The 27627-nt window shown below is 40.7% G+C and overlaps 2 protein-coding genes across 10 annotated transcripts in view; one reads left to right on the top strand and one right to left on the bottom strand.

The window, feature by feature from the left end:
- EPS15L1 (epidermal growth factor receptor pathway substrate 15 like 1) overlaps positions 1 to 13411 on the top strand; it is a 42032-nt gene extending 28621 nt beyond the window's left edge. For 6 of the 9 annotated variants that reach the window (XM_075077873.1, XM_075077867.1, XM_075077869.1 and 3 more), the window contains 2 exons: positions 8039 to 8244; positions 12855 to 13411. In XM_075077873.1, coding sequence (XP_074933974.1) covers positions 8039 to 8244; positions 12855 to 13001 — 353 coding nt within the window. In that variant the 3' untranslated portion in view covers positions 13002 to 13411. The remainder of the gene's footprint in view (positions 1 to 8038; positions 8245 to 12854) is intronic. The other 3 variants (XM_075077871.1, XM_075077870.1, XM_075077874.1) reach the window with 1 other exon arrangement.
- Positions 13412 to 24739: 11328 nt separating this feature from the next.
- Positions 24740 to 27172, bottom strand: KLF2 (KLF transcription factor 2). Its single transcript, XM_075077107.1, has 3 exons — positions 27083 to 27172; positions 26051 to 26942; positions 24740 to 25631 (listed from the first exon to the last, which is right to left on the bottom strand). The coding sequence occupies exons 1-3, from the start codon at positions 27155 to 27157 to the stop codon at positions 25456 to 25458; spliced, it is 1143 nt and encodes a 380-aa protein (XP_074933208.1). The 5' UTR covers positions 27158 to 27172; the 3' UTR covers positions 24740 to 25455.
- Positions 27173 to 27627: the final 455 nt, after the last annotated feature.

Below are 27627 nucleotides of genomic sequence, written 5' to 3'. Positions count from 1 at the left end.
TGTTACAAGGATCTAAATTTCAGTGCAGATTTTTCTCTCAAGCTGTCCTAAAGCATAGCTAAGTCTTGTAGATGTATTTTGTCATAGAGGATTACCTGTAGTGTTCAGCACTACTGAACTGAGGGTTGCGTTTTATTTCTTACACTAGTTCTTGGATTCTGTAGGACTTTCGTGTAATTAAGAATTGAAACAGTCTGAAAGAGCTGATACACTGTGAAACCTGTCAGTTAAAATGGTTTTTTGCAGGTTCTCACAGGTTAACAATTATGTTTTCTGCCGTGAGCTGCAGATTGAAATCAGTCAGAGTTCACCGCTAACTAGTTTCTAGGTAAAAGTTGTTGATTACAAAAAGAGAGAAACAGATTTTTTTTCTTTTTTTTTTTTTTTTTAAAGTACAGGAAGTTGCTGTGTGGGTGTCAGTGATTGGGTTATAAGTAAAATTCAATGCTCTAGTGCTTTGATCGTGGGACCTACTGCTTTTGCCCCACCCTTACCACTTCCTTTAAATGCAGCACCATGCATTCCACATTGCGGTTATAACAGTACTGTTAACCAGTGATATTAGTGGAAGAACCTTCACCACTAACCAGTGTGTAACCTTCAACCTCTTCTAAATTTTTATTGCTTGCTTATAGTGGTTTTGACCTTTTTAACCTTGAAGAATATTAAAGTCCTAAACACGCAGGAAGAAAACATACTTTCCAATTTGAGTGTGCTTTCTTCTTGCAATGATTATTTAATAAAACCAATTATTTATCACTCTAGCTTCCTTTAGCCTGTGTAAATGTTATAATTTCTTAAATGCATTGTATATTAGTTTCTAATAGAGGTGATGGATATTGTACTAATAGTGAACTTCTTCCATGCTAATGTACTTTTAAAAATCCAGTGTTTCTTTGGGGTGCCAATACATAAATAGCAGAAAAATATCACACAACTTGGAATTCAAAGGACTACACATTGAATTTATCCCATATAAGAAATGAGTGGATTTATGCAGCTGCTATTTGAAATACAGGTAGTAAAATAAGTTATATTGGGAAATCATTACTCCAGACTGCACACAGTGAGTTTGTCAAAGAACTTTGGCTTTTTTTTCTGGTCCATTTGTTCTTTGTAGCTCTGATGTATGATGGCAACTGAATTTATAAACTGGCATTTCAGATGCAGTGGTTAACACCTTTGTCTTTGAGTGAAGGACTTCGATTCCGTTCTCACATAGTTTTTATGACTGGTAGGGGTTCTGAAAGGTCAAAAAATATTGGAAAAAGTGTTGAGAAGACAGAACAGGGGACTGACCTGCCTGCCTCAAATTAGGAAGTGTGACTCTGTTCCCTCAGAGACGCCTGGCTTGTGTGGAGCCCAGGCAGACCTCAGTGCGAGCACAAAGGTTTGCACAGTATTTATTGGGTGACTAGAAATTATTACCAAATTATAGTGATGATATTATTGATAGCAAATTTAACCAGCCAAGGTGTTGGGGTCCAGTATTTTTACCAAAACACAAACTGCAAATCTGCTAGATGTATTTTGCTGCCCCACCAATGAAGTCAGAAAAGGCCTCTACTGACTTAAGCAAAATCTGTCTGATCAAGTCCTGATTGTTTCATCTTGCCAGTTGGCAGAAATGATATCTCAACCTGTTGATGGCTTAAAAACATGAAAAGGGGGCAGGGCTTTAAGATCTATTAAGATCTCCAGGTCCTTAGTATCTTATTGAACTAACCTGAAAACTCTTTTAGCATGTTGTAATCCCTCACCTACACAAATAACTCTGTAGTTTTGGGTGAGGATGCATTGCCCTTTCCTCACAAGTGTGGTTGCTGAAGGTTGTTGTCAGCCCCAAAGCAGCTAGAAATGCAAGAAAAACTGACAGCCAACTCATAGAGCAGCTTTCCATTCTGTTCATAGGGTGCATGGACCTTGGAGGGTGAATTTAAGATAGCTTTGCCCACTAAGTGCTCATGGCTAAGAATGTATACTGAAAGAAAATATTCTGAAGGCAATTGAACTTCAGAGCTTTAGTGAGTGGGTGCCCAGGTGGGCTATGCACACATATTTCAGGATTACCTGGGCCTGGATTGTCTAACTAGAAGCTCTAGTTAGACTCTGTGGGATGTCTTTTGCAGCCCTTGAACCCTTTTAGATGCCTTTTACTACTACCGCACATGACCAGATACTTGATGCTGTCTGCCACCCCTATGCTTGCACGAATCAGAAGGGCAGTGCAAGCAGCTCACGGAAAGGCAGTGTTTGTACAGCCCTGTTCTGCTGCTGTCTTCCTTTGTATTTAATGCTTCCTCCTCCTTTATGTCAATGATAAATATAGTTCTTTTTCATATGTGTCACTTCTCTAAATCTAAGGCATTTTATGGTTTGACTGTTTTTACCATTTTAGACTTATTTTTCATCTATAAAGCAGTACAAGAGCACCCTCAGCTCCCATTGACCTCACGTTGACTGTTGTCAGTGAGGAAAAAAGAGCATAGATCTTTGCTGCTTTTTAACTTGGCCATACAAATGCTGTTTCAGTAGTGTTTGTTTGCCTGTGCTGTGTTTCCAGTGTCTTGGTTAGATGAAAATTAAGACTTCACAGTTTGTTCAGTGTCTGTCTTAAAAAAAAAAAAAGTGCAAACCAAAACCTGCATGCTTTGTTGTGTGCACTTACTGATTTCGTTTCTTGAAAGAAAATTCTGTCTTATGAATACTTAGTATTTTAACACATCACATTTTTGTGGCTATTCTTTTTGGCCTGCACCATGTACAATGTCACCAGTGTACGAATTCGCACAGAAATTTGTGTGTATTTAGTGAGATAATTTTAAGAAGAAAGAAGCCATGTTAGGTGTAACAGATATAACTGGGAGTTATGAACAAAAGAAAGAATTACATTAAGCAATCAGGAAAAAAATTAAAATCCTTCCCTTGCATTTATTTGCATGGGCATATTCAAGTTGTGGGGATCAACCATTTGGTCTAGAGGAGAGTATGGAGTTCTCTTCTTTACTCATTGTATGATCACAGGACTGTTATGTTTATTTCTGAGCGGTACCACACACCTGTTTCCTTAGAGCTTCTTGAGTACCCAGGGTTATTCACAAGTAACACAGTGCCTGTTTACCTTTATTTTTTCCTCATCTGCAGCCGAGAGTGAAAAATTCAGCCTCAAAGTTTGTGACTGACAGGAAGACTTCTTTTTATTTTTTTCATGCCTTCTAGAAGACCTGACAGTTGCATTAGAACACAGGCATCCCTTGTTGTGTAGGATAAATGACTCATGGGTGGAGCACCTGCCCAGCCACAAACTAAAAATTCCATTCACGCTTTGATTCTGTTGTTTATGCTGATCTCTCACAGTAAAGATATTTCAGTAACGATTGTTAAGAGAGATTGTTCAGAATCCGTTTCAGAACAGATTGTGAGGCTGAAGGTATAACGATTTCTCTAACCTGACCTTTCAAGAAGTTTGTCGTTTTCAGACTATTTCTCTTAAGCTAAGGTTTGCAGAGTTACAGGCTAGCTCAAGGTGCAAATTTTGCAAATATTAAGCAAAAACAGTTTCGTGGGGGTTTTGCATAGGAAAAATTCTTCCTTCTGTTACTAAAAATACATACTGTGATTTTGTGCAAAGAGCTTTATTGCAAACGGTTGCATTTGAAATACAGTGCAGAAACAGCCCCTGTTGAGGACAAATACCTTTGAGGATTCTGTAGAAAACTGGTTTTAATTTTACTAACCTTCAAGCACATTTTGAAAAGTAGTAGTAACTTTTCTGTAAGTTCCTGAAGTTCACGGTTTATGAAAGTTTCATTCTGCACCAGTGGAAGAGCTGGATAATTTACCAGTGTGGTGAAAAACATGCTGAGTAAGTTAGGAATGATACATAAATTTGGTGAAGTGCCAAGAGAAAGATGTGCTGGGAGGCACCTTACGTGCTGCACAGTCTCCAAAGTTCTCTAGAGTAACGCTTCCTCTGGCATATAGAAGACATGAGGGGTACCAACCCTGGTATTTGGTATTACGTGTTCAAATATAATTACAGGTACAGACTTCAGTCACGCTATCACTGCTTATCCTACATAGCACGACTCTGACTTCTTAAAAGCATATTTTTCACTTGAGAAAGTTTCCTGAAAAGGCCTACTTTGTATAGTGAGAGTTTAAAGTCGTGTCATCTCAGCTCTGCCCTGTTTGCCTGTGAGCATGTATAATCCAGTCTTCAAACACATGAAAACGTGCTGCTGCTTATAAATCAGTAAGATACTCTTCCAAGCAGAAAGTTAGGACCGTTGCTGAAACACAGACAAAACTATACATGTTTCACTTCATTGTTTCATCATCAGTGTCTTGTAATTCAGTAAGACAAATTCTGTAATTGCATTCTACCAGGGAGATTGTATTTGCCTTGAACTATAGATCTCAACCCTAAAGTTTGCTGTGGGATATGAAATTAGATAAACCCTTCGTATGGGTGGAGTTCACTATAAGTTAACAGCATTTACTGTGGTAAACCATTTTGTTCATCATCTCTTTTTGCTGAAGTGAGTCCTCGGTGTGGTTTGGGTGCACCACTTGGGTAACTGCTGAAACTGCTGTGGTTTCAGAATAGGACCTGTTTTGCTTTTTTCTGAACTTTTTTCCCCTGAAACTATTAGCAGAAAAATCAAATAAGTCAGGGTTACAACTGTTTGCCTGCACTTCTGCACTGCCATACCTCAAAAACGATGAGCAGTATCATGTAAAAATGTAACATTTTCCAGTGAATGCAGGATTAATGCAATCTCAGTTACTACTAAGAGTATAGTTTGCAATATTACAGTTTTACCAATGTACTTCGGTTCAGTTGGTGACTTTTTAATGTGGTTTGGGTATTTTTGCTTTATGTCTTGACATACTACACATGGGAATACAAAAATCTTTGTGTACCTCAGTAGACACTTAACTGCACTGGGAGACTCACACCTGGTGTAAGCCAGCAAGGATGTCAGAAAGAGAATTCTGGTGTCGTCGTAACTAGGTTGTGGCTAATAAATGAGTAAACTTGAACATCTAACCGAACCAACCAAACTTCTGCCAGGCCTCAAAACCATGTTTGCTGAGCGTGGCAGGATAAAACAAACTATGAGCAATGTTCAAAGTGTAGTGAAAGAGAGCTCGTTGAGGACTCCTGTCGTGAGTGCCAGGACTGGCATATTCAGCATGGGCACTGCCCTTAAAACTGCTCTGCAAGAAGTAAACCTGATTTTTCACCTGTTCTTCAAAATAACAAAATTATAGCCCTCTTCTATAACATATGTAAAAAACCTGAAGAGAATTACACTCGGGACATAAACCGAAAATTTTCATTATTATTAGCAGTAACTCTAGTATTCATGATGACATTTCCTCTACAGCAACGTTATTCTTTGTGATCTGTTGTGAAGATGAAGCACGAGAAACCCCGATGCTCTTTGTATGCATCCTGAAACCACTAGGGGCTTCGTGCAAAAACATTAAACAGGCCACCTAGAAAAAACAGGTCTGCAAATACGTTGCAAACCCTGCATTTTGTATTAACAGTCACCCATTCCACAAAGTGGTTTCGGCAACAGAGGATTTAACCTGAGAAAAGGGCAGCTTAAAATTGGTCATTTTTGTTTCTGTCAATCAAAATTGGTTTGGTGCAATATTGGATGAAGGGTACTAGGGGGGATTTGCTTGCTAGTACCTGGCAATAGAGGAAGGAGAAAAAAATACAGGCTCTTGTTTTGCCTGGATCTTAAATAGAAATGCAGATACTTTAATTCTCTTTGTAATTTGAAATAATTTAATTTAAAATAATTTGCTCTTTTATTTGGAGAATTACATACGAAACGCTGAGTTACTCATCTCTTCCAGGTTTGCTTAGTCCCCTGACACGGCATAGCTGTGACTGAAGGTGAGATCTCCTAAAGGTCATGGTCATGAGCAGGATGTAAATGCAGCAGGCCATTTTAGAGAGCAGAACGTGGCCTCTGTTGGTAGGAGAGGCAGTCTGAAACTGTGGTGAAGGAGGGTCCATGCTTGTGGGGAGAGCAAATGCTGCTGGTATTTCCTGTATATTTTGTCACTTCCTTCCATGGAGGACAAATCACTGGTCTGATCTGCCTGGCTTTAGAAGTCCCACATGTGGTTGCTGATATGGGTATCTGTATATCCTTGCCACATCTGTTAACCAGGATGGAGCATGTACTGAACCATGAAAAATAGTACTGGAGTGAACTTTAAGAGATCTTGTTTATCCTCCAGCTTCAAGGCAACTAAACCAGTGTGATTTCTAGGAACCGTTTGTCAAACCTCACGGACATGATGATGGAATGCAGCAAGTCCCCTAGGCAGTCTTGAGTGATCTTTGCTTTTAAACATGCTACAGATTGTCTAATATAAATCTCGGTTAAAATCTAAATCCGTTAGCCTTTCCTTGATGGAAGATTTGCCTGTGGGGCTCGATCCCCTTGAACACTCTTAAGACTAAACCAATCCAGGTATATCTCCTACTGCATGTGTCTTGTTTTCTACGCCTCTTTCTGCTGCTTGTTCAGCTGTGGACTTCCTTGCTTCGCGTTTTCCCTGAAGCACAGTGCCTGCAGGCGGTCACCGTCTTGTCTGAGGCCCAGGTCTGATGTTAGCGTTAATGAGATGAGAGTCTGTGTGATGCCATCAGCTCCCCTGTAAATCTGTGCCTGGCTGCATTTGAGGACTATAGGCTGCTGGCTGGGTTATTTATTTAGTACGAGTTTACTGATCTTTATTTCTCTTCTTTGACAAATGAGAATTTTGACAGATTTGGGCAAATAATGTTTAACATATGCAGTTGATAAAATTAATGAGCTCCTACCAAAGTACCTTCTGAAAAGCTATGGCCATGTCTTAGGCATGCAAAGTACATGCTCTGAAATGTGGAGTTTTGACTCCATTTCTCTGTGCTTTCCTCGTATATGTATCCTGATGTGAATAAATGAAAAGATTCCTATTAAACTATAGTTCGGAGAACTGGATCTTTAAAGAAGATAGCTTTATTAATGCAAATAATGTATGTAATTCAGGTGATTATGCAGGAAGTTGTAAACTTTTTTTTCTTTTAAATATGTTTCAAGATTTCCCTTTATCATTTGTCAAATACACATTATAATCCAGACTGTTCATCCAAGGAGTATTTTCCCTGGAGGCCAAATTGTGTACCCGTTAGGAGCAATCTTTGGTTTTTTTACATTTATCTGTTCGGCTATTTGACCTAGCGAAACAGTACTTTTTGCAAGGGGATTTAAAAATTAACCATTGCAACAAATAAAAGATACAAGCATTATTTATGAGCATATGCAATAGTTCCTGTGATTTCATTTGTTATTGGGGTGGAATATAAGAACAAGCAGCCACCTACAAAAGGTGGGCTGCACAGCAGGCACCCCAGGACAAGGTGATCTCTTAATCAGTCTCTTCCCTTGTACGTGTGGTGGTAGAAGGATAAACCAGTTCCAGGAGAAATAAAAAAACAGAATGCATGCATTCTGTAAAGTCACAGATAAGTTACGATTTAATTCTCTTTAACATGATTAATTATTTCTCTTTAGTGATATATGTTTTTAAGTATTTTGGGTTTTGTGTGATCCTAAACTTAAACTTGAAATGTCGCTAATCCTGGAAAATTAACTAAAAGTCACACTTGTCAAATTCTTCTGACCAAATGTCTTTATATTGGGTTTTATCGTTTCAAATCTTGATGGTATTAATATTGCAGTATGTGTAAGTAAGATAATAAATCAATCTAAATAAAACAACTGTTTGAGATTATTTGAATTGGGAAATGAATGCCATTATATTTGGTTAAATTTTAAACCACCCCAGGAAGAAAGGATGATGCTAAGTGTATCAGCACAGTTTCCTATTTAAGGGGTTTGCATTGTCCATGGTAAGTAACTTCTCTTTTCTCCTTTTGTTTTTTTTTTTTTGTTTTGTTTTTTTTTTTTTTTGTTTGTTTGTTTTCTTTTGTTTTGTTTTTGTTTTTTCCTAAACTTTCCAGGTAAAAGTACTCCTGTAAGCCACCTTGGGTCTTCAGATTTTCCCAAGCCCCATGATCCATTCCAGCCATTTGGGGCTGACAGCAGTGACCCCTTTCAAAGTAGAAAGGGGTTTGGGGACCCATTTAGTGGAAAAGATCCATTTGCTCCCTCCTCTTCAAGTAAAACTTCTAAAGACTCTTCCTTGGGGTTTGCAGACTTCAGCTCTGTAAGTTAAGTTCATTGTCTCTGAGCAAACCACTTTCTGCTCTGCTTGCAGCAATCTATTGGGTTTTTGTTTTAACTGCAAACCTACTGTTCACTGGCTTCTGTCTCTCAGTACCTTCATGCTGTCCTCATTGTTTTTGTATTAATACTTCTGTAATAAAAAGGCATTATTTCAATAAAAAAGAAGTTTCATACTAAATTTTAAAGGGTTTACTTGCATTTAAATTATTTTAGTACAGTGTGCCTTTACTCACAAATTCTTTGTAGCAGGATCTGTGTATTGTTTTTGTTGCATGGAGGCTGTTTTGTAAACTGAAGATTTGAAAAACAATTGTTGAAAACATTTATATAGCAATTTCAGCATATCCTGAGAAGCAAATCCTTAAAGGGAAAGATTCCATAAAGTATTTGTAATTGTTTGTGAAAAAAGTTCTGACAATCCTGTCACAATGTTTGCTGTATATGATGGAATGTGGTCATAAAGATACATACACGAGACAGAGATTGAAAATTTAGCTGTTGAATTTTGTTCCAGTTACTGGTATTGTAGAAAAGCCCTTGTTAGACAAAGAAAACAAAATTGTTTTGTAGAACCCGTAGAGAAATGTCCATACTGCACTCCAAAAGACAGTACCAGAAGGTTGGAAAGCAAAGCCAAGCACCCATTTGTTAAAAAACACCAGGGTTTCTAAAAGCCTGGCTTTGTTTTCAGTGCTGGCAGGTACGTTACTGAATCGGAAATCATTGTAAATGTAGTAGTAGCGTGGTTCTTATTGCTTCCATGAGTAGATAGAAATCTGTTCCATCCACAGCCTCAGGCTTCTTCCTCCTTTCATGTGTTTTTGTTCTGTCACATTGCCATGCAGTAAAATTGCCAACTTAATCTGTTACTTAACTCTGACGGACACAGTTCAGTGTTCAACAGGTGGAGATCTTTAAGCTGGATCTTTCAGGTTGCTTATTTTTAATGTTCTTTCCCCTAGTTATTAGTTAATAGTAAATGTGTATCACTTCCCTATTTGCTATTGTTAGCTGAGGTAACCTGTGCATACTTTTAGCTGGCCTCAGTGCTTTAATTTATCTATGGTACTGAAGACGTCGAAGATATTCTGTATGCTTTACCACAGTCAGTTCTAGCCTGTTGAATTTGCACAGTTAAATTCTGTGATTGTATACAAAATGGTGACATTCTTAATAAAAATAAGACGCAAAACTTGCTTTATCTGAAATTTCTTGAACAACATCTAATTTCTGCCTTCAGTGAAAGACAAATAATGGGACGGAATGGCTGTTACCCAACTATTGTCGTCTTTCTTACAGACTGCATTTCTTAAGTTAAAAGTGTGCCTTACACTGAGCGATTGTATCAAACGATCAACCAAAATCTCTGATCCCCATCCCAGTGGGTGCTCTAGTGTTAACTTTACTGTGCCACCAGGATTGCAGGAGATGAGATTAACTTTAGAAGATAAGGAAAAAGTAGGAAGAAGGAGCTCTTGAGCAGTAGCCACTTGTAATTACTGTTAAGTGGTACTTCATCACACTAAATTGATTTTTTAATCGTTTTTGTGCATTGCTTTTTGCTGCTGTAAGAAAAGAACCCACAGTGTTCACTGAATTGGACTGAAAAGGGAGAGACTTGATCCCTGTCCTTTTCAGTTCGTTGGGGTATTTTCGCTTGCTTATAACACAATTATGTCACTCCATTTGATAATTCCCAATCCTTCTGTATGAAGTCTTAAGTGTACTAGTTCCCTTGTGATCAGCAAGAATCCTGTCCTTGTCTCTGCCTAATATTTGGGAAACTTTGTTCATAATGGAAATTAAAAGCAGTTTTACTTCCAGAAGGTGTTTTGACACACAATTTGAGTCCATGGAATCTGAGAATAGGTTTGAATAATTGAATAACCTGATTTTTATTTGGAATGATATACTGTTGCAAAGAAGTACCGTGAGGACCTTCACTAGAATTTGGTAGCACCCCAGAAAATTTGGTGCTTTTTTTGAGTCACTGGCAAATTCATGCACCCAGAGTTTAAGCATATTCTCATTCCGTTCCTAACTTTTCTGCTGGCAATAAATACAACTCTGGAACAAAGCAAAGTCTTTTGGTAGCTCATATTTCAGGTATTTCTAGGATCCAGCTGCAGTTTACAGAACAACAAGAAAAACAATCTTTCTGCCAACAGAAAGTATTTAAATTTCCAAGAAACAGAGCACTTAGAACTAAAGTAAAGTTTTTCTCATAATATAAGCTGGTAATTTAGTAAATACAAGTCAGCGTAGCTTTTTGTGTGTTAGATTAGTTTGGCTGCAGCCTGCTGTTTTCCTCATTTATGCCTTGGGTCTAGCTGTACTTCTGAAAAAGAGAAGGGAAAAAAAAATAGAGGTTTTAAATGAACTGACAGATATGTGGTGCATATTTATAGGCTTCTTGAAACCTGGACATATGCAAAGAAATTGTTATTGTATTAAATGATTCATAATTCAGCTACATTACCTTTTATAGGCAATCTGTGCAAGAATCCGTGGCATTAATGAACTGTTTTGTATTTCACTATCTAATGGTCAGAGTTATGCTCCTGAAAATTTTACTTTGTGCTAACCGTTTGTAATAAGGCACATCTAGATTTGTTTCCAATGAATCACTTGCCTATTTTTCCTGGTTTTTTGGTTTGGGTTTTTTTTTTACTCAGCACTTTTAACCACAAAAATATAACTTGTGTACCATAAACAAGTCATAATTGGGACTCTCATAAGCTTTGGAAGACCTATCCTACGATGTAAGCTATATAAGTAAATCTGTTTTCTCAACATTAAAAACAAAAAAAAAAGACACCCCAGAGGGTTTGACCAAAGCTTATTGTATTTCTGGAAATAGTAACTGTCGTTCTCCATCCCAGCTATATGATCTTTTTGAATTCTTGGAATAAGTGGCAAGGTCCTACTTCCATTTGAGTCAGTCTTTACTGTATCTTGGAAAAAAATAATCTACTTAAAATCTTAGTGAGCTTTTAAATCTTACCTGACAGCTGACATTATTTAAATGAGTAATGGTAGCAGGTTTTCTTCATTTTAAAAGTAAAACGTCATAAAATGTGTGGCACTTTTATTGTATTTAATAACATTGAATGTAAAGGTCCTCATCCTAAATTTTTATAGCAATGAAAGCACAGGTATTGTTTGAAGAAAAGTAATTTTAAAATTGTCTCTTTTTTTTGCACCAAATCGTCTGAAAAATCATTGAGAGAAATAAAATGAGGAACTGTGAGCATCCAGAAGCACATAGATAAGGCACAGTTTAACGAAATTACGAGTAAATGAGAATTGGACTTGGGCTGAAAGAAATTCAATAGCCATATTTATTTTAAAAATCTGAATTATAGATACAATGCAGAGTGGAAAAGGCAGGGGTGGGGGCCGTCATGTAGTGTATAGGCAGCTGGGCATAGGTCTAGCGCTTAAAGTTGCATTTAATACCCGGTTCGATATTTCAAGCTGTCGGGGAAGGTGTAACCAGCCAGTGCAGCGGCGTATTGTGCTGTGTTCAGAGTTACTTTGCTGTGGACCACAGGGCAATTTTTTTTGCAGTAAACATTCAGCTGAAATTGAAACTATAAATTCCATGTAGTTTTCAAAAAAACCCCAAATAATATGTTCTCCTGAACATTCAAAAAAAAGATAGTACAGAGCAAATTTTAGAAGCGGGATATAATGCAAACATTTGCATGCAGCTGTGTGAACGCTTCTGTTAACATCATCCTCTTCAGCGAATGCTAAAACTAAACAGCAACGGATTATATGTTTTAAATTGTTATGATTTCAATAAAATATTTTAATATTGTGCAAAAAGTTCAAACAAGCAAACTTTTGCATACTTCAGTGGTAAATACTGGAATATAATTTTGGAATAGTTTTGCTCCAGTGTACTTAAACGGGTTTTGGGAAGCTCAGACAGCTTAGAAGCTGAATGTTCTAATGTGTTACATTTCCTTTGTGTTTTCTGCTGAAGTAAATTAGTTTCTCTTACATTATTTCTTACTGGAAAAGCTCTGCATGTATTTCATGAACAGTAGCAGAAGCACTTTGTGTGACTTTTGATTTGGTGATGAAACCCGATGAATCGGCAGCCTCCAGAGGCATTATTAAAACCCCTCACCCTTAGCAGGGAATACTACAATAAAACTCTGCAGTGGAGTTGCACAAGAGTAAATGACTCTTGTTTTTACCAGCTACTTACTATTCTTAAAAATGGATGGAGGTTGCTATGCTCCCAAACCACTAACTTGCTTTTTTTGTGTTTGTGGAGTTTTTGTTTGGCTCTAGTCCCCTGGCCATTTTCATACCCAGCCGAGACATGGATGCAGGGACGTGCAGCCCAGATGGGTTAGTTTCCTGGTGGGAGGAGGAAGAAATTAAGGAAATAAATTTAAGAATGAAGTGAGGAAATCAGTGAGTGAATTTTTGTCTTAATCCAGAAGAACTACTCTAAGACAGCTTGGTATACTTGATGCATATATTTCATAAGTCTGACTCATTGTATTTCTTTCACATAATTTCTTCTAGCTTTTTGGTAAATTTATTAATTTATTTTCCATTTTCATTTTTTAGTTTGGAAATGAAGAGCAGCAGCTGGCGTGGGCAAAGCGCGAGAGTGAGAAAACAGAGCAAGAAAGACTAGCTCGATTGCGGAGACAAGAACAAGAAGACCTTGAGTTGGCTATTGCACTCAGTAAGGCTGATATGCCAAACTCTTAAATAGAGGTTCTTTGGCTCCACCCTGTCCAAGTGAAACCTTTAAACGTGGCTTTTATAAAAATACTAAATTCCTGGTTTATGTTGTGAAAATAATTTTAGTCACCTTCAACTCTAAATGAGACTGGCTGGTTACGTCAAACCAGGCTGTGTGTGGCTTTTCAAGTGCACAATATGCAGGAAACACTGTCTAAGCTGTGTTACGCATTCTAGATAAAATTTACCGCTTGTCAGAAATTTAACGTACGATCCTAAGATGCTGAAGGTAAAGTTTCTTCATCTGGAACATAATGTGGCGTATAGTAAACTGCAACTTGTGATTCTGGTTTTTTATTACCTGAATTCCATGGGTATTTTTCAGGCTGCAGTATGAATTTCAAAGAAAATGTCATAAAAAGATAATGTTTATAGAATTAGCTTTCTCTTGTTACATTTATTTCATGATTCATGGTAGGCTAATCAGTATGTCATCTGCGTCAAAGTCTTCAGCGTAAGTTCATTATTAGATGGTCCCTTTTTATGCAGGAGATGTGGCTTTTACAAAAGAATCTGGTAGTTTCTATATGATGAATACAAACATAGTGAGCTGTATAAAATACAAATTTGAAGCCTCTCTGAATGAGTAGTTCTAATTTAAGCCTTTGTTTGTATTGAGTTTTAATAACTGTATGTGGTGTTGTAAAAGAGGGAGTTAATTCAGTTGTAGGAAATTGGACAAATAATTTGGCTATTAAATCATTAGGCGAAATCTTGCTTTATCTCATAAGCAGATGTGACTGCAGGATTGTGATGCAAGTTTGAGTGCTACTTGCATGTAAAACCAAGCAATGGAAAGCTTCCTAAGCTTGAGCAGTGTTCATCCCTACAACTCAATTTTACCCTCTCTTTCTCCAACTGACAGAGCACAGACCGTATTATTTGTGGTAGCCTACTGACTGTGTGAGGCAGTCGTTTTACCTCTATTTCTTGAATTCCACCTATCTTATCTTATGGGATTACAGATCAAACATAATTTAACTGAAGTAAGGCCAAGTTGAAACAGATTTTATTTGCCAAATACAAGTTCCTGCGTAAGTTATAGAAGCAGCGGTAGGCTGGATTGGCTTTAAAATATGGCTTGCAGTAGTAAGCCCACGTAGGAACAGATTTTTATATACACCTGTAGAACTCACTACTTCCACCTCGCAAGGATAACGCAGAATGTGTTTTACATGTCACATACAAAATAAGTCCTTATCATAAGTCTGTGAATTATTTACTTGCTCAAAATGCCTTTTCTGATTACAGGAATTCTGAAACTTCAGTTGTCTTTGCCTTGGACTTTTGTGTCTAAACAGAGTAGGCGTCTAGCACAAAATGTTTTCAAATGTCCTTAATGTATGTCTGCTTTCCTATCCTTGGTTCTGCAGGAATACAAAGCTTAACAGTCTGTGTTTTTACTGATGCAGCCCTTATCTTTACAACATTTTCTCTGGGTTTTTTGGGGTGGTTGTTTTTTGGAGGATTTTTGGGTTTTGGTTTGGCTTTGTTTTTGAAACTTTGGTACTCCTTCATCATTAAGGCATCTATATTTTTTATGTCCTTGTTTCCTTCTGTTTTTCATAATACAAAGATAGTGCCTGTTCACAGAATGAAAACAATTTTTCCCTGTTCTGTTGTAACTGCCTTATGCTGGATGCTTTCCTTACAGGGAGATAAGAATCAGACTGGATCATTTTAATCTTCTTAGTAGTTTTCAGCTCTGAAATGCAGCTAAGATGTGGCATCTGTTGTCTCAGGCTCTTGCGAGTAGGTATCTGGGTGAGTGCGTGTCTGTGTACGTATGCACATCACGCGCATCCATCCGTTTCCATACGCAGCAGCGCATGCGACAACACTGAAACCCCGTATCGCAAAGTGCAGTTTTAGGAGTCACAATTCCCTGTTTGCTGTGTGTCTCCCATGCTAATGCTACTACCAGTAATGTGAATCTTTAATTCCCCTCAGAAGGGGAGAAGATGCATTCTAGTATCAAAACCAACCGTATCATGATCTTTTAATATTGTCTTTTAATGACCCCTTTGGAATGCAGTAGAAGGTATTTCAGAGTTTACAGAACCTGATTTGAAATCCCTTCTCATTCTAGCAATTTTTCTCTAAAATACGTTAGATTAAATGATCAACCATACAAAAATGTCAACAAATTGTCTTTTCTGTTGGTGTAGCGGACTTGAAGTCTCTGAGAGCAACCTTGGGTCCGTCTATAGCTAGCATGAGATACAACTTTTGCTACGAAACAGCGATTTTTAAAACTGAACGGCTGCAGGATTCTTGAAGTTAAACATAATTGTATCCACGTGTAAGATTCTCCTTTTCATTTTCATTTGGGCCTGCGTTTTTGTGGCGTCTTCGCTGCTACAATAAAACCCCATTCATATGTAGTGCCATTTTAGAAAGGAAAACCACTTTTGGACTACTACTCGGATGATGTCACTCCAGTGGGACAGGGTGGATGAGCTAAATAGCTTGATTCATTTTCTGAGTTATGTACCATAACAAGACTTTCTGCTACTTTGTCAGTGCTCTAACATGCTGTCATTGGTAAGGCTTCTAAGGCAATGAGTTGGTGTTTTCAAGATGTTCAGCAGGAAGACAGAAATGTGAATTAATCTAGCATTCCGTGTAGTGTTAGAACTCGGTGCTCCTTTCCCTACTCCCTTATTAACTCATTCTTCATATTTGCTTGGACGGTAACAGAAGAATCCAGCAAATGAACAAGGACAGAACATGTTCTCTATGCACAGTGTACTAGATTTAGTAACCTTAGGTTTACTGAAACACTCTTGATTCAGAATTTTAGGCGCTGCAGTAGAATAAAACTTAGCTGTGATTTCTCCCCATTGTATTTAATACTGTTTTACATATAGAGAGGAAAATTACCCACGTTCTTCCCTTACGCTTGTAACTCAGTGTTTTGTGTAATGCCTGCACTCGCTCTTCTGAGAGAAGACTTTTATCGCAAGACATCACCTTCTTCCTCCAGAACAGTGAAATTTAAAGCACAAATAGGTCTATCGCTATTTGGGCAGAGAAAATATGTACAATGCAAGATATATAAAATGTGAGTATACACAATGCATATACAGTGTACATTGAGATCCATGTTATATGTGTCTTATGTGTGTATATATATATATAGTGTATTGTATAATGTAATAATAGTGTGTGTATATACTATATATGTCCACATACTATGTCTAGTATATAGTTACTTGTGCTGTACATAAAATGTGTATATACAATGAATATGTAGAATATGCACATACATCCTATGTATTGAAGCTCATGTGTATGTATGTATTCTCTAAACAGAGATGGATACAGAGACGGAGTTTTCTCAGAAATGCAGGTTAGATCATGGCTCTTAGAATTTCAAAGTTCTGGTGAAAGAAAAAAAAAGGAGTAATGACTACTTTAATAAATTTATTTCAAGATTACTTTCATTGGCATGAAGAACTGTGTTCGCTAGCTGTGCCAAGGGTGAGAGAGAAACCTGGCAGAAAGTAGGCATCATCTGCACTGGATGTGATTTCATATTCTTTGGAGTTTTTAAAGTGTCTTTTTGAAACGTGGGCTCAATTTCTGGTCATCTTGCGTGTGATGGTCATGTCATCTTTTCTTTTTTCTCTAGGCTGAGGCAATGATTTTTCTCTTACATTTGCTTGTAGTTTCACTTCTCTCTTTTTTTTCTGCCTTTTTAAAAAATGACTTTTAAGGAGCTATTCCCATACACACGCACACCCCAAACAGTCGCACGCTAAGGTGGAAAACATGTTTTTCTCGCTTCATTCCAGTTATATAGGTTGCACATAATTGTCATCTGGATTTCGGCTCTGGTTTTCCTCCGTTTCCACCTAAGCTTTTACTTCAGGAGGAACGACTATCCATTGCATTCTTGGCTTTGAGGAAAGAATGGAGGTGATTCTACTTTCTACTCAAATAAATTATTAGACTCTGTGGTACGTTGAGCAATCACAAGGAGTTTAGTAGGCTTTTATAGTGGCACATGTGTGTTTTATGCAGAGTATCGTCACTGCTGGAATGACTCATGGAAAACCGTGAATTGCACACAGCACCGAGGCACAACAGTTAAAACAGGAAAGATGGACAATTATTCACGTCAAACCTACGCAGGCAAACTTTGCATGTAGGACACAGGTATTGAATTACCCACGTTATCCTTTATAGACCAGTGTGTTCACATTTGCCTCGAGTGGTTTCCCTAAGTTATATTCAGATAGTCTCGTTGTAAAACATACCAGTCATTCTGCAATGAAAACAGATGCTCATAAAAGTAGTACTTCTACAATAATGCTGTATGAAATATTTTTATATTGGCAAATTTTTCCTTATGAAATCTCTGCCCTACGAGGATCATCAGTCCTTACTGTATTTTGTTTCATGTAATGTGCTCTCAAAGCGTAGGAAATTCCAAGCTGTGTCTGACTGCGTAAACTCTTTTTATTTTTTCAAACTCCTGTCCGTGAAATCTGTTGTCAGAAATTTTTGTAGAAATTATTTTGTCATCTTATGCTTAAAGATAATGCACTTTTCTTGGATTCTTCTTACAATCCTTTTGGGGTTACTATTTCTTCTTTAGCGTTTCTCCATTGAGAAGAGTATTTATTCTGTAGAACCGAGGCCCAACGAATTTTGGTCCAAGTAGAACTGTTGCTTTCCCTCATGTAAGAGTTTGATTTCTCCCTTCATCTGTGCTTTAGTCCTCCCTCTCAGGAATTTCCTTTCTGTTTAATCCTCATTTAGCGTTGGAACTCTGTTAAAGTGAATTGATCTGTGCTAATAACGATCTAGTTCAAGTATCTTCCTACACCAGTGGAAAAGCTAAGTTTTTGTTGTGTGTCAACCACTGCATCTCTCTGTAGACTTCACAACAAACATCTTTTCTTAGAAAGGAATTTTGCTTGGAGTATGGTGGAATCATAGAAGATTTATTTTTAGAGTAAATATGTTAACTATTATTCATTGACACACCTGTTTTATCAGTTGATATACTGCTCTTTTTACTTGAAAAGTTTTATAAATAAAGGCTAATTTGTTATAAAACGGAATTTTCATTTTTCCAGCTTCTGCCTTCCCCTTTAAGTTTAAGAGGAGAACTCCTAGTGACTGTGGTTCCTTCTGCTGTTACAATTATAGAGTGCTCTTCTGGGGTCCCTTTTAATACGACGTTCTTTAGTCTGACCTAAAAAAAGTGGAAACACAAGGTGGAAACTCAATGTTGACCTAAATTTGACTAATATCTCCAAATATGTACATTATTGTAGTTTATATTTATCTTTCAAATATCATAACAAATTGGAAAGTATTTTAATTTTAACCCATCTCATGTGTTTATTGTTTAATATTATAAGAGAAATGTTATTGTTTAATATAATAAATGAAAAGTTACTTTTTGGAGCGCTGAGACTAAGGCAATCTTTCTTTACTTTTTTTTTTGTCCACGCTTTCATAAGCTTTTGTGTCAAATTTGTGCATCTTGCTCTGAGCAACTGCTCGATTCTCTGAGTTGAGAGCTTTTTTTCTTTTGGCCGGTGCCATCCGCGCACTGTTTTCCCTTCCTTTCCCTTTCTTCCTTGCCCTGGCCACATTTGGTCCGTACAGACCAGTCAGAAAATCCAACGCTGCACCCTTTCCAAAACAATTCGTGTGCCGCAATGCTAAACATCCAGGCAATTTATACTGGGAGGGGTTAGAGAGATCACCAGAGACAAACCCTTTCTGCTTGCTGGAAAAACACACCTCACTATCGTACTATTCAACATTGTTCACTTTGACTCATTTTTCTCCCATCTGTTTGTTTTATTTACTCTGCTTCTGCACACGTTGGCTTGGTTAACAACAGATTGCCAGGGCAGGTTTCTCTTGAAATTGCTCTCCAGCAATATTTTTAGTACGTTGACATTTTGAAGCCAGGCTTTGACTCCAGTGTGTCAGAGACAGCACAACTTCCTACCCGAGTTCTCTCATCGTCTAATGCTCCTCTTTGCTTACAAAAATGTAGGCCACAGCTCCGTGTTTTGCTCCCACTCAAGTTTTTGGAGTCTGACGACGTACTCGCCCGAACACTTTCCCAAATACCTGCCTGATCTCTTGTCCGTGCCTAATCCAAAAGGAGTCCCTGCACCCAGCATCGCATCGAGGCCAAGGGGCCCTTCATTGGGAAGGGAAGAAAAGCGTAGGCATCCTGTTCAAGCAGAAATATTTGCAAGTGGAAACTCGAACGTAAAGGGACTCCAGGCTACGCGCCCGGCTGCTAAACATCAAAAACAAATGTAGCCTTCGTTGACTGTACCTAAATGTGACCCAAGACCAGCTTGTGTTGTGAAAGCCTGAGCTCTCGGCACCCTTGCTGCCATCCCTACCGCCGAAATTAGTCATGTTTTTCTTAGGCAGGTGCTACCGGGAGAAAATTGCTGAATCTCCTGTCTGCTGTACGTGACTATCAACTGAGTCACGCTGAACATCTACCTCCTGTCTGGTTAGCGTTTTTTTTAATGTAATGACCGCAGTTAAAACCTTTTATTGGTGCTGATACAGCATCTCTTACAAATGCTATAGCTTTCTCTATTAATGAATTCTCATAACGCTCTTTGCCAGCTGCAAACGTAATACATTTCTGCTGTTTAACCTCCCATAAATATTGTGCTCAATCACAGCTTTTCAGAAGGAAACTGTACAGAAGATCAAGCCCTGTGCTCTCTCTGCCCAGCCTTTGCTCCTGCAGGAAGGGCACCCAGGCATCCGATATCCCTTATTTTGCAAGTGCTTGCAATATAAAATCATTAATATATCAAACTCCACTTACGCTGTCATCGTGCATGGGCTGTAAAAAAAGTGGTTGTTGGGATTTGAGGATTTTCTTGTGCACGTTTTGTGTTTAAGCCTCAGGCTCAGTAGCTTCTCGCCTAACGTATTAAATGTCGCAGGGGATGTCCAATGTGATATTCCAGATGTTTCCTGATGACATAATGACAGGTCAGAACTCCAGGAATGCTCTGAGCTGTAAGAAGTGCAAGAAACCAAAGAAAGGAGTGATTTAAAGGAAGGCTGTATCTAATTATAAACCTTGTAAGCGCATCTGCAATTTCTGTGTAGCTGAATTTATGCTTGCTACAAAGGACAGAATACTTTTGATTTGCTAAAAGGAATTGTAATTGAAGCAGGTGAATAAACAGGTAACTAATGTTCACGATGGTTACAGAGTAAATGAAAACTTTGTTGCTCCTGCTCTCCTTGTGCTTGGAAAGGTGGTTTTGCTGAAGTTAATATGTCTTCATTACGTGAAGCAGCGCATATGACTCATTTTTTGTGTGTACATAAAATATTATAAGATCAAATAACTGTGGCTGAAAAGTCAGACCTCAAAAGATTAAATCAAACGCATTTTCTGCCTAACAAGTTTAGGATAAATCCCTGCCTCCCCTGTACACTTCAGAGTACTGTTTTGTGGCAGAGGCTATTCCCAGTCTCAGCCTAAGTGATGGGGAATTGGTTGTTTGGGATCCAATAGTACGGAGCTTGAAGGAGTCTCTGGGAATCAATAAGCTGAGCCGGTTACCTCCAGGGCCTGTGAACTCAGTATGGCTACGTGCTTCAGGTTACTGGTGTTTGACTTGTAAATCTACTCCTTTTCCTCCAAATCTATGGGAAGCATGTTTCTGAACGGAGGTGTGCGGAAGCCTGGGTCCTTGGTTGTGGCAGAGAGGGGCTGCTGCAGTCCCAGCCGGTTGCGGGAGCTCTGACCCCTCTGCTCTTGGCACACAGGCTGAGCCCTGGGCAGGTGGGACCTGTTGCAGGCCCAGCTGAGAGTGGCTGCTTCGAGGACATGCAGGAATCGTAAAGTCTGTGGATGCCACCAAGTAAGTTTTGGATGTTAGCAACAGGGATAGCTTTCTCTCTATTAAATTACATGGGGTTTGGATTGCACTTACCTCTTCTTGTTTCCCCCCAACACTGCCAGTTACCATAGCAATGGCTACATGACTTTGTTGTAGTTGTTTTATTTAAATATAGCAAAAGAAATTGCTAGAGCCTGGGATTCTGGCTTCAAAAATTCAATTTAAGAAAAGCCTAACAGCTACTCTGTGTTATAGGTGCACAAAATAGCTTTAGAAACCACAGAGCTTCTACCACAGAAAACCACAGAACCGCACAATCCTATAATTTGAAGAATGGACAAACTTTTTTTGGCACTTCTTGTGGATGAAGGACCAAAGTTTAGAGCGAGTCACTGTTTTCAGGCAGTTTGTAAACGGCTGCAAGTAACCAAGGTCTTGCACGGGCTGAAACCCCCCCACCCCTGCACGAGGTGAGCTACGGCCAAAATTAAAGCTTAAACTCCCCCAGCCGTGATCATCTGCAAAACTGCAAACCTAAAATGAACCTTCAGAAAAGCCAGAGGGTTTCTAGTCCAACCTACCGCTTCAGGGCTGAAAAAAAAAATCAGTTTGAAAGTGCCCTGCTCGCAGGGTGCTGGCGTGGTTCTGGGCTGCTTTGCAGGGTGCTGCATCTCCCTCCAGAGCTGGAAGGCGGACGGCGGCAACGGCCCCTCGGGGCAGGACGCGGGTCTGTTCTTGGTGCTGTTTCAGCAGCAACAGACTCTGTGTTACGGTGTTTTCTGAAGATGAGTTCCCATGTAGTACAGATTTAACTGACTCTTCTGAAGTCACCAGGTGAGAGAAAAACCGTTTTCAGCGTAGTGAAACACAATGCTCTGAAACCTGGAGTGGAATTAACTGACTTTAAACAGTAACTCCTCTGGATGGTGTCTTCAGTTCAGAAATATTTGCTGAAACTTTCACTAGGAACATTATGCAGGATTTGCTAGTTTCTGTACTTAACGTGCTCTATCTAATCTGGCAATCTATCTTGCAAGTATAGTGAGCCCATCACTGTGGTATCTTATAAGAATACGTGTGAAAATCTTGTTTACAACGGACTCTACATTTCCTCCTATCGGGTTTAACTACAATTTCTTTTTTTCTTTCTTTCTTTCCCTAGTGTGTCAAAATCAAATCCAGGATAGCTGCAGGTCAGCAGGGCAGGTCTTCGCTGCGAGCTCCCTGGGAGGCAGCTGGGATCCTGGGCCTAAAAGATGATGACCTGGTGGTCTGTTATTAGAAGACGTTGCAGAGCGTTAGTGATTTCCTGCTGGCCAGGGGAGGCTTGGGAGACTGGTGGAATCACATCGACACATCTCTGGATGTACTAATTTGAGGCAATTAAGAAAAAAAAAAAAAAGAAAAAGAGAGTTGACAATTGTTTATAATGGAATGTGAGAATGAGATCAGCATCTCTTTCTGCTACAATATTATCTCGTGGTTCAAGAACCTGCAGTTTCCTGTAAAGACCACACAGAATTATCGTATATGCCCTCCCATAAACAATTAAAGCTGGTCATGAGCTTTTATTAGTGTTTCGTCTCCCCCATCCCTCCCCACTTTCAGAGGCCTGCATTTATATATTTTATATGGGGTTTTTTTAATATTTATATGTAAGTAGATGGCTTTTCCCTATTTTCAGTTGAGCCGCAACAAATCTAAAAGCTCAGAGGAGCCAACCTGCTCATTTTTACACCATGAAGAGCACACAGCAGAGCACGTCTCCGCTGTTCATCATGATTCGAGCGTTGTTTGGTAACACGGTATCGTGCAAATAAGAAGTGTCTTATCTGAAAACCTTGTCATGAGCAGGAGCAGAGGTAGCAGAGGTTACGACCCTCACAGCTGGGCTGTTCGCTGGAGCAAAGGGAGCTTGGACGATGCCGTGCAGAGGTGCCGGAGGAGGGAGGAGCACCCATGCCATTGCGGTGGGTGCTACAGAGGAGCCACACAAGTGAGGGTTTTTTTTTTAAGGGCTGTTGAATGCAGTAACATTTATCTCTGCACGCAGGCACTGTGCAGCGTTGGTGCTTTGTGCTGGTTCACTGCCTATAGCTGTCTTTCACCCTTGTCATTTGGGGGGACACCAAAGGGCCACCTAGCCTGGCGCCCTGCCTCTAATAGAGATCAGGTGAGCTGGCTGGGGACAAGCAGAGCCAGATAAGCATGTTGTGATGCTTCCAAGCTCTCCCCTCCTGCTGGAGAGCTCTGTCGGGGACCTTCCAGAGCCAGATGAGGGGCTGTGCACCGAGGGGTGGCCGTACCTGCTGCAGCAAGGTGCGAAACCTCTGCGTCATCTTTATTTACGTTAGAAAGGGGAATAGTTTAAGATTGCACTGTGTCACTGAGACCTGGAAATGACTAAAAACATTTCCAGTTCTTCAGCAGGAGCAAGGGAAAGCCAGGTGACTACAGAAGGGTAAGGGTAAGACTTCACTTCAGAAATTGTGGTCTTATGGATCTAAACACCAAAGGACATGCTGAAATATGAAAATCTTCGGCTATGAGGAAAGAGAAGGAAATACCTAGAACTGTTGCAACAATGTGCTAATTTTAGAACATCTTTAAGTCATCCTCACTTTCTGGAATTAGATTGTGCAATTTTTTTCTAGTGAATAAATGAGTTTTGTTTTTAATGAAGAAATGTTAAATCTCTCTTATATTTCACTTTGAAAGAGCTATAAAAGTGAAATGTGGAACTCATTCTTCCATGTCAATGATTAGAAGCCCAAAATACATCTGTTCCACATGAACAACTGCAGACTTTGCTTTCACAGAAGAATAGCTATATTTGTAGTTACTTTAAATGTATTCCTCTTGATTTTTCTTGTGTATGCTAACTTGTAAAGTCAGAAAAATGTCACAATCTTGATTAAAGTCAAGTTCCAAGTATTCAGATGTTAAGGGAAAATGCTTCAATATTAAGCTGAATCTGCATACTTAATTAACAGTGATTTTGTTCTACAAGTATCAAGGCTCACCACTAAACCCTAGCTGTAAAAGCAGAGGATCCTCATTAGAGTCTCAGAGCACTCACCGAGATACACTATTTGGAGTTGTAATCTCATTTATGGCTGTGGAAGAGCTCTTCGGGGGCTCTGTTAGACTTGTTGCAGCTATTCACTGCTATAGCTACTGCAGTATCCAGTTTATTTCAAATTAGTTTTCAGAATCTAGATGCCTGGCTAACGTATTTTCCTTCAAAATAGTAGATGTCTGTCTCAAGTCTGAAATCTAGGTGGGATTCAAAATTATTAAGTGAATTTAAGTTTTTGGGACTGAGTTATGAAGGTATTTTAACCTGTGTTGTGAATTTATGTTTAAATTCCACTACTGTTCTATTGGAATTCTGCACTGAGCTCTTGAGAGCAAGGATAATTTATGTACAAGAATGCCTTAAAATAAGCCTCCGTAATTACAAAAATGCAGTGTTTAAATTTATAGTAAAACCCACACACTGCTGGCAAAACTATAACTGCATCTGGAAAACATTAAGGATGCTATTAAAATAGTCTAGCATAAACTAGAAATGAGACTGAAATTACAGTGTTGCTTACTTAACCATTTTTAGGAAGTGTATTCTGAATGTGATCTACCTTCCTATTTGATTTTTTTGATAAAGCACCGTATTGTATCTTGTTTATCACCGCGAATGTTATCTATTTTAGAAAAATCCGTAGCTCAGATTTTTTTACGTGTTGTCTTACAGTCGTTGATAATTTAAAACATAACCAGGTGGTTGTGATTCCACCCATCAGGGGAAAAGGAACAGGGAGATCTCAAAGGAGGATAAAAATCACAGCAGTTAAAAACTTGTTTTATTAAAAAGATGAAATGTTTTCAACCATTGAAAAATCGTATTTATAAAAACAGAAATAGGCAAAATACCCATTTGTCTTCTATTTACATATACAATATTTCTCATTGTATAAAATTATTTACAATATATATAAAACTTACAGTAAAATAGGTTATTTTCTTACAAGACATCAAGCCCTGTACTTCTAGTGTAGATCATGGCAAACAAGAATATTATTGCACCTGTGAAACAAACAGTCTAACAATAGGAGTGTTCTCTTAGCCATGCCTTCAACTGAGATCTAAATTAACATCGTTAGCTACAGTAACATTCATTTAATCTCTTCTAGGGTCAACTTCAGGCAGTTTCCATACAAACATTGTCTAGTAAAGCTTAGGACTGGGCAGTTAGGGTCAGAAAAAAAAAAACATATTTACAGCTTCTTCTATACAATCTGTATGGAGTCTTACGGAGTTTACCCTTCACAGAAGCTGCATAAATAACCCCTATTCTGACCTGGACGGGCAGGTCCAGTGATACAGTAACATCAAATTCTCTGCAGGAGATGACTGGCTAAGTCTCCTTGTGTCAAATCCTCCTCCGCTTCCATCGCTAGAGCGTCGGTGCCTCCCTACGTAGTACCAGCTACAAGTTTTTAACGCTTCTGCACCTGAGCAGTTAAATAACGTCCACTGTTCGCAGGTCAGAGTCTCTGGGGCTACATGTGCCGTTTCATGTGCAAAGCCAGGTGGTCTGACCTGGAGAACGCCCTGTCGCAGAGGTGGCACTGGAAGGGCCGGTGGCCGGTGTGCTTGCGATAGTGACGGGTGAGTTCATCAGAGCGAGCGAACTTCCAGCCGCAGCCTTCCCAGTTGCAGTGGTAGGGCTTTTCACCTGTTGGAGAAATCACAGAGAGCGTGACTCAGCGCGGCACTCCCACGTACGGGCGGCATCACATGCTAGGCAACCTTCCGAGTTTATCTCGGTGTATCCCTTTATTTGCTACCAAGCCCTTCCACAATAAGATCCAAGCGCTTTTAAGGCTGCTCTAGCAATTCCTTCACTAACCTACACCTGCACTGAAAATCTTTTGAGAAAGGGCGTTGGAAGCCCTTAGAAAAGCTTTGACCGACACATCCATAGGAAAACACTTGGACATTATAGCTCTGATCACCTGTCATAGCTTAACTGTGAATACTTCTGGAGTTTAAGAGGCTACAGGGTTAAAGCTCAGGCTGCAAACTGTTCTATACATGCACTATCACAACCGGCAAGCAGCATATCTCAGGATGACAGCAACCAGCCATATTTACCTGTGTGCGTCCTGAGGTGGGCCTTCAGGTGTGAACTCTTGGTGTAGGTCTTCCCACAACCTGCGTAGGTGCACGTGTGAGTGGCTGTCCTCTTCCGTGGCCAGGACCGACGTCCTCTCTTTGGTTTGGAGTCCAGCAGCTCCAGAGGGGAGGAAGGAGGGGTGAGCATGCCTCTGGGAGCAGAGGGTTGTAAGGGCAGGCTGTCCTCAAAAAGACCAAACTGGGAGGTGTTCTGGTACTGGAGATGGGTCTGTGGGTGGTGGAAGCTGGAGCCTGGGTGGTAGCTTTGCTGGAAGGACACGGACGAGGGGCACATCATCTGCGTGTGGCAGTCATTCACCATGAGATCGTCGGGGCTCAGTGGGGGCGTCTCTGCCCCGGGGATCTGGGGGGAGCTGGCCACCCGGGGCTGCTCGTAGGCCATCATGCAGGTCGCGTTGCCCTCCTGCTTGATCTTCGGGCAAGCCTGGGGCACCAGACCCAAGACCGGTCCATAATTGTCCATGTCAGGCTCGGGTTTAATGTTCTCAACGAACTGCGGGCCCCCAAAGCTGGGAGTCACGAAGAACCGCCCGTGGACATTGCCAGGAGGGCAGTAGTTGGAGTCCATCTCGGAGCGGATCATCTCCGGCACGATGCCGGCATTGTAGGGCGGGGGGCTGCCCTGCTCCAGGGCACTGTAGCATCCCGGGGACGGGTTTGTCTGGTAAAAGCTGCCGCTCTCCCCTTGGGCAGGGGGATAGTCCCCACCGGCTGCGCCCTGGCCGTAGCCGTCGCTGCCCATGGAAAGGATAAAATCCAGCACGTTGTTGAGGTCTTCATCCTCTTTGCGCGGGGAGAGGCCGCCCCAGGTGCCGGCGGGGGTCTTGGCCTCCTGGTCACACTTCCACCTCTGGGGAGGAAAGAAAAGGGAGAAGGTTAGAGGTGGCGTTTGAGGGGTGGGGGGTGAGGGAGAAGCGGGGCCGCGGCACCGCCGCCCACCCGTGCGATGAGCCGGGCCGGCGGGAGGGGGCGGGGGGGGGCGAGACTCACTTCGTGGAGGGTTTTCTCGCGGCAGGGGCTGGCGAAGGTGGCGAAGGAGGGCAGGATGGTGTCGCTCAGCGCCATGGTGCGGCCGGGCGGGACGGCGGACGGCGCGGCGCGGCGAGCCGCCCTCCCCACCTTATAACGCGGGCGCGGGCGCCCTCAAGCCAATTGCAGGGAGCGGAGGAAACGCGTCCCGGACGGGGCGGGCGGGAGGCTGAGGCTCGGGCGCAGCCTAAATTTAGCCCCGGTATAAAAGGACGCGGCGGCGGCGGTCCCAGCCCGAGCGGGGCGGAGCGGAGCGGGGCCGGGCCGGGCCCGGCAAGGCCGGCGGGACCCCCTCGCCGCCTTCCCCTCAGCGCGGGGCTCGCCGCCGGGCCCAGGGGCGGCCCTGGAGCGGCGACCCCCGCCTGGGCCGCTGCCTGCGGCCGATGAGGGGAAAACTAAAGGGTCGCTGTCCCGGGGACGCCAAGGGACCCTCGTGAGCTGAGGGGACACTGAGGGGTCGCTGCCGCCTCCTGGGGATGCTGAGGGATGAGGGGACACGGAGGGGG

The sequence above is a fragment of the Phalacrocorax aristotelis genome, chromosome W (genome assembly GCF_949628215.1).
Source record: "Phalacrocorax aristotelis chromosome W, bGulAri2.1, whole genome shotgun sequence".
NCBI classification, from domain to species: domain Eukaryota; kingdom Metazoa; phylum Chordata; class Aves; order Suliformes; family Phalacrocoracidae; genus Phalacrocorax; species Phalacrocorax aristotelis.
The sequence above is the reverse complement of the archived record's forward strand: the minus strand, read 5'-3'. Positions and strand labels throughout refer to the sequence as shown.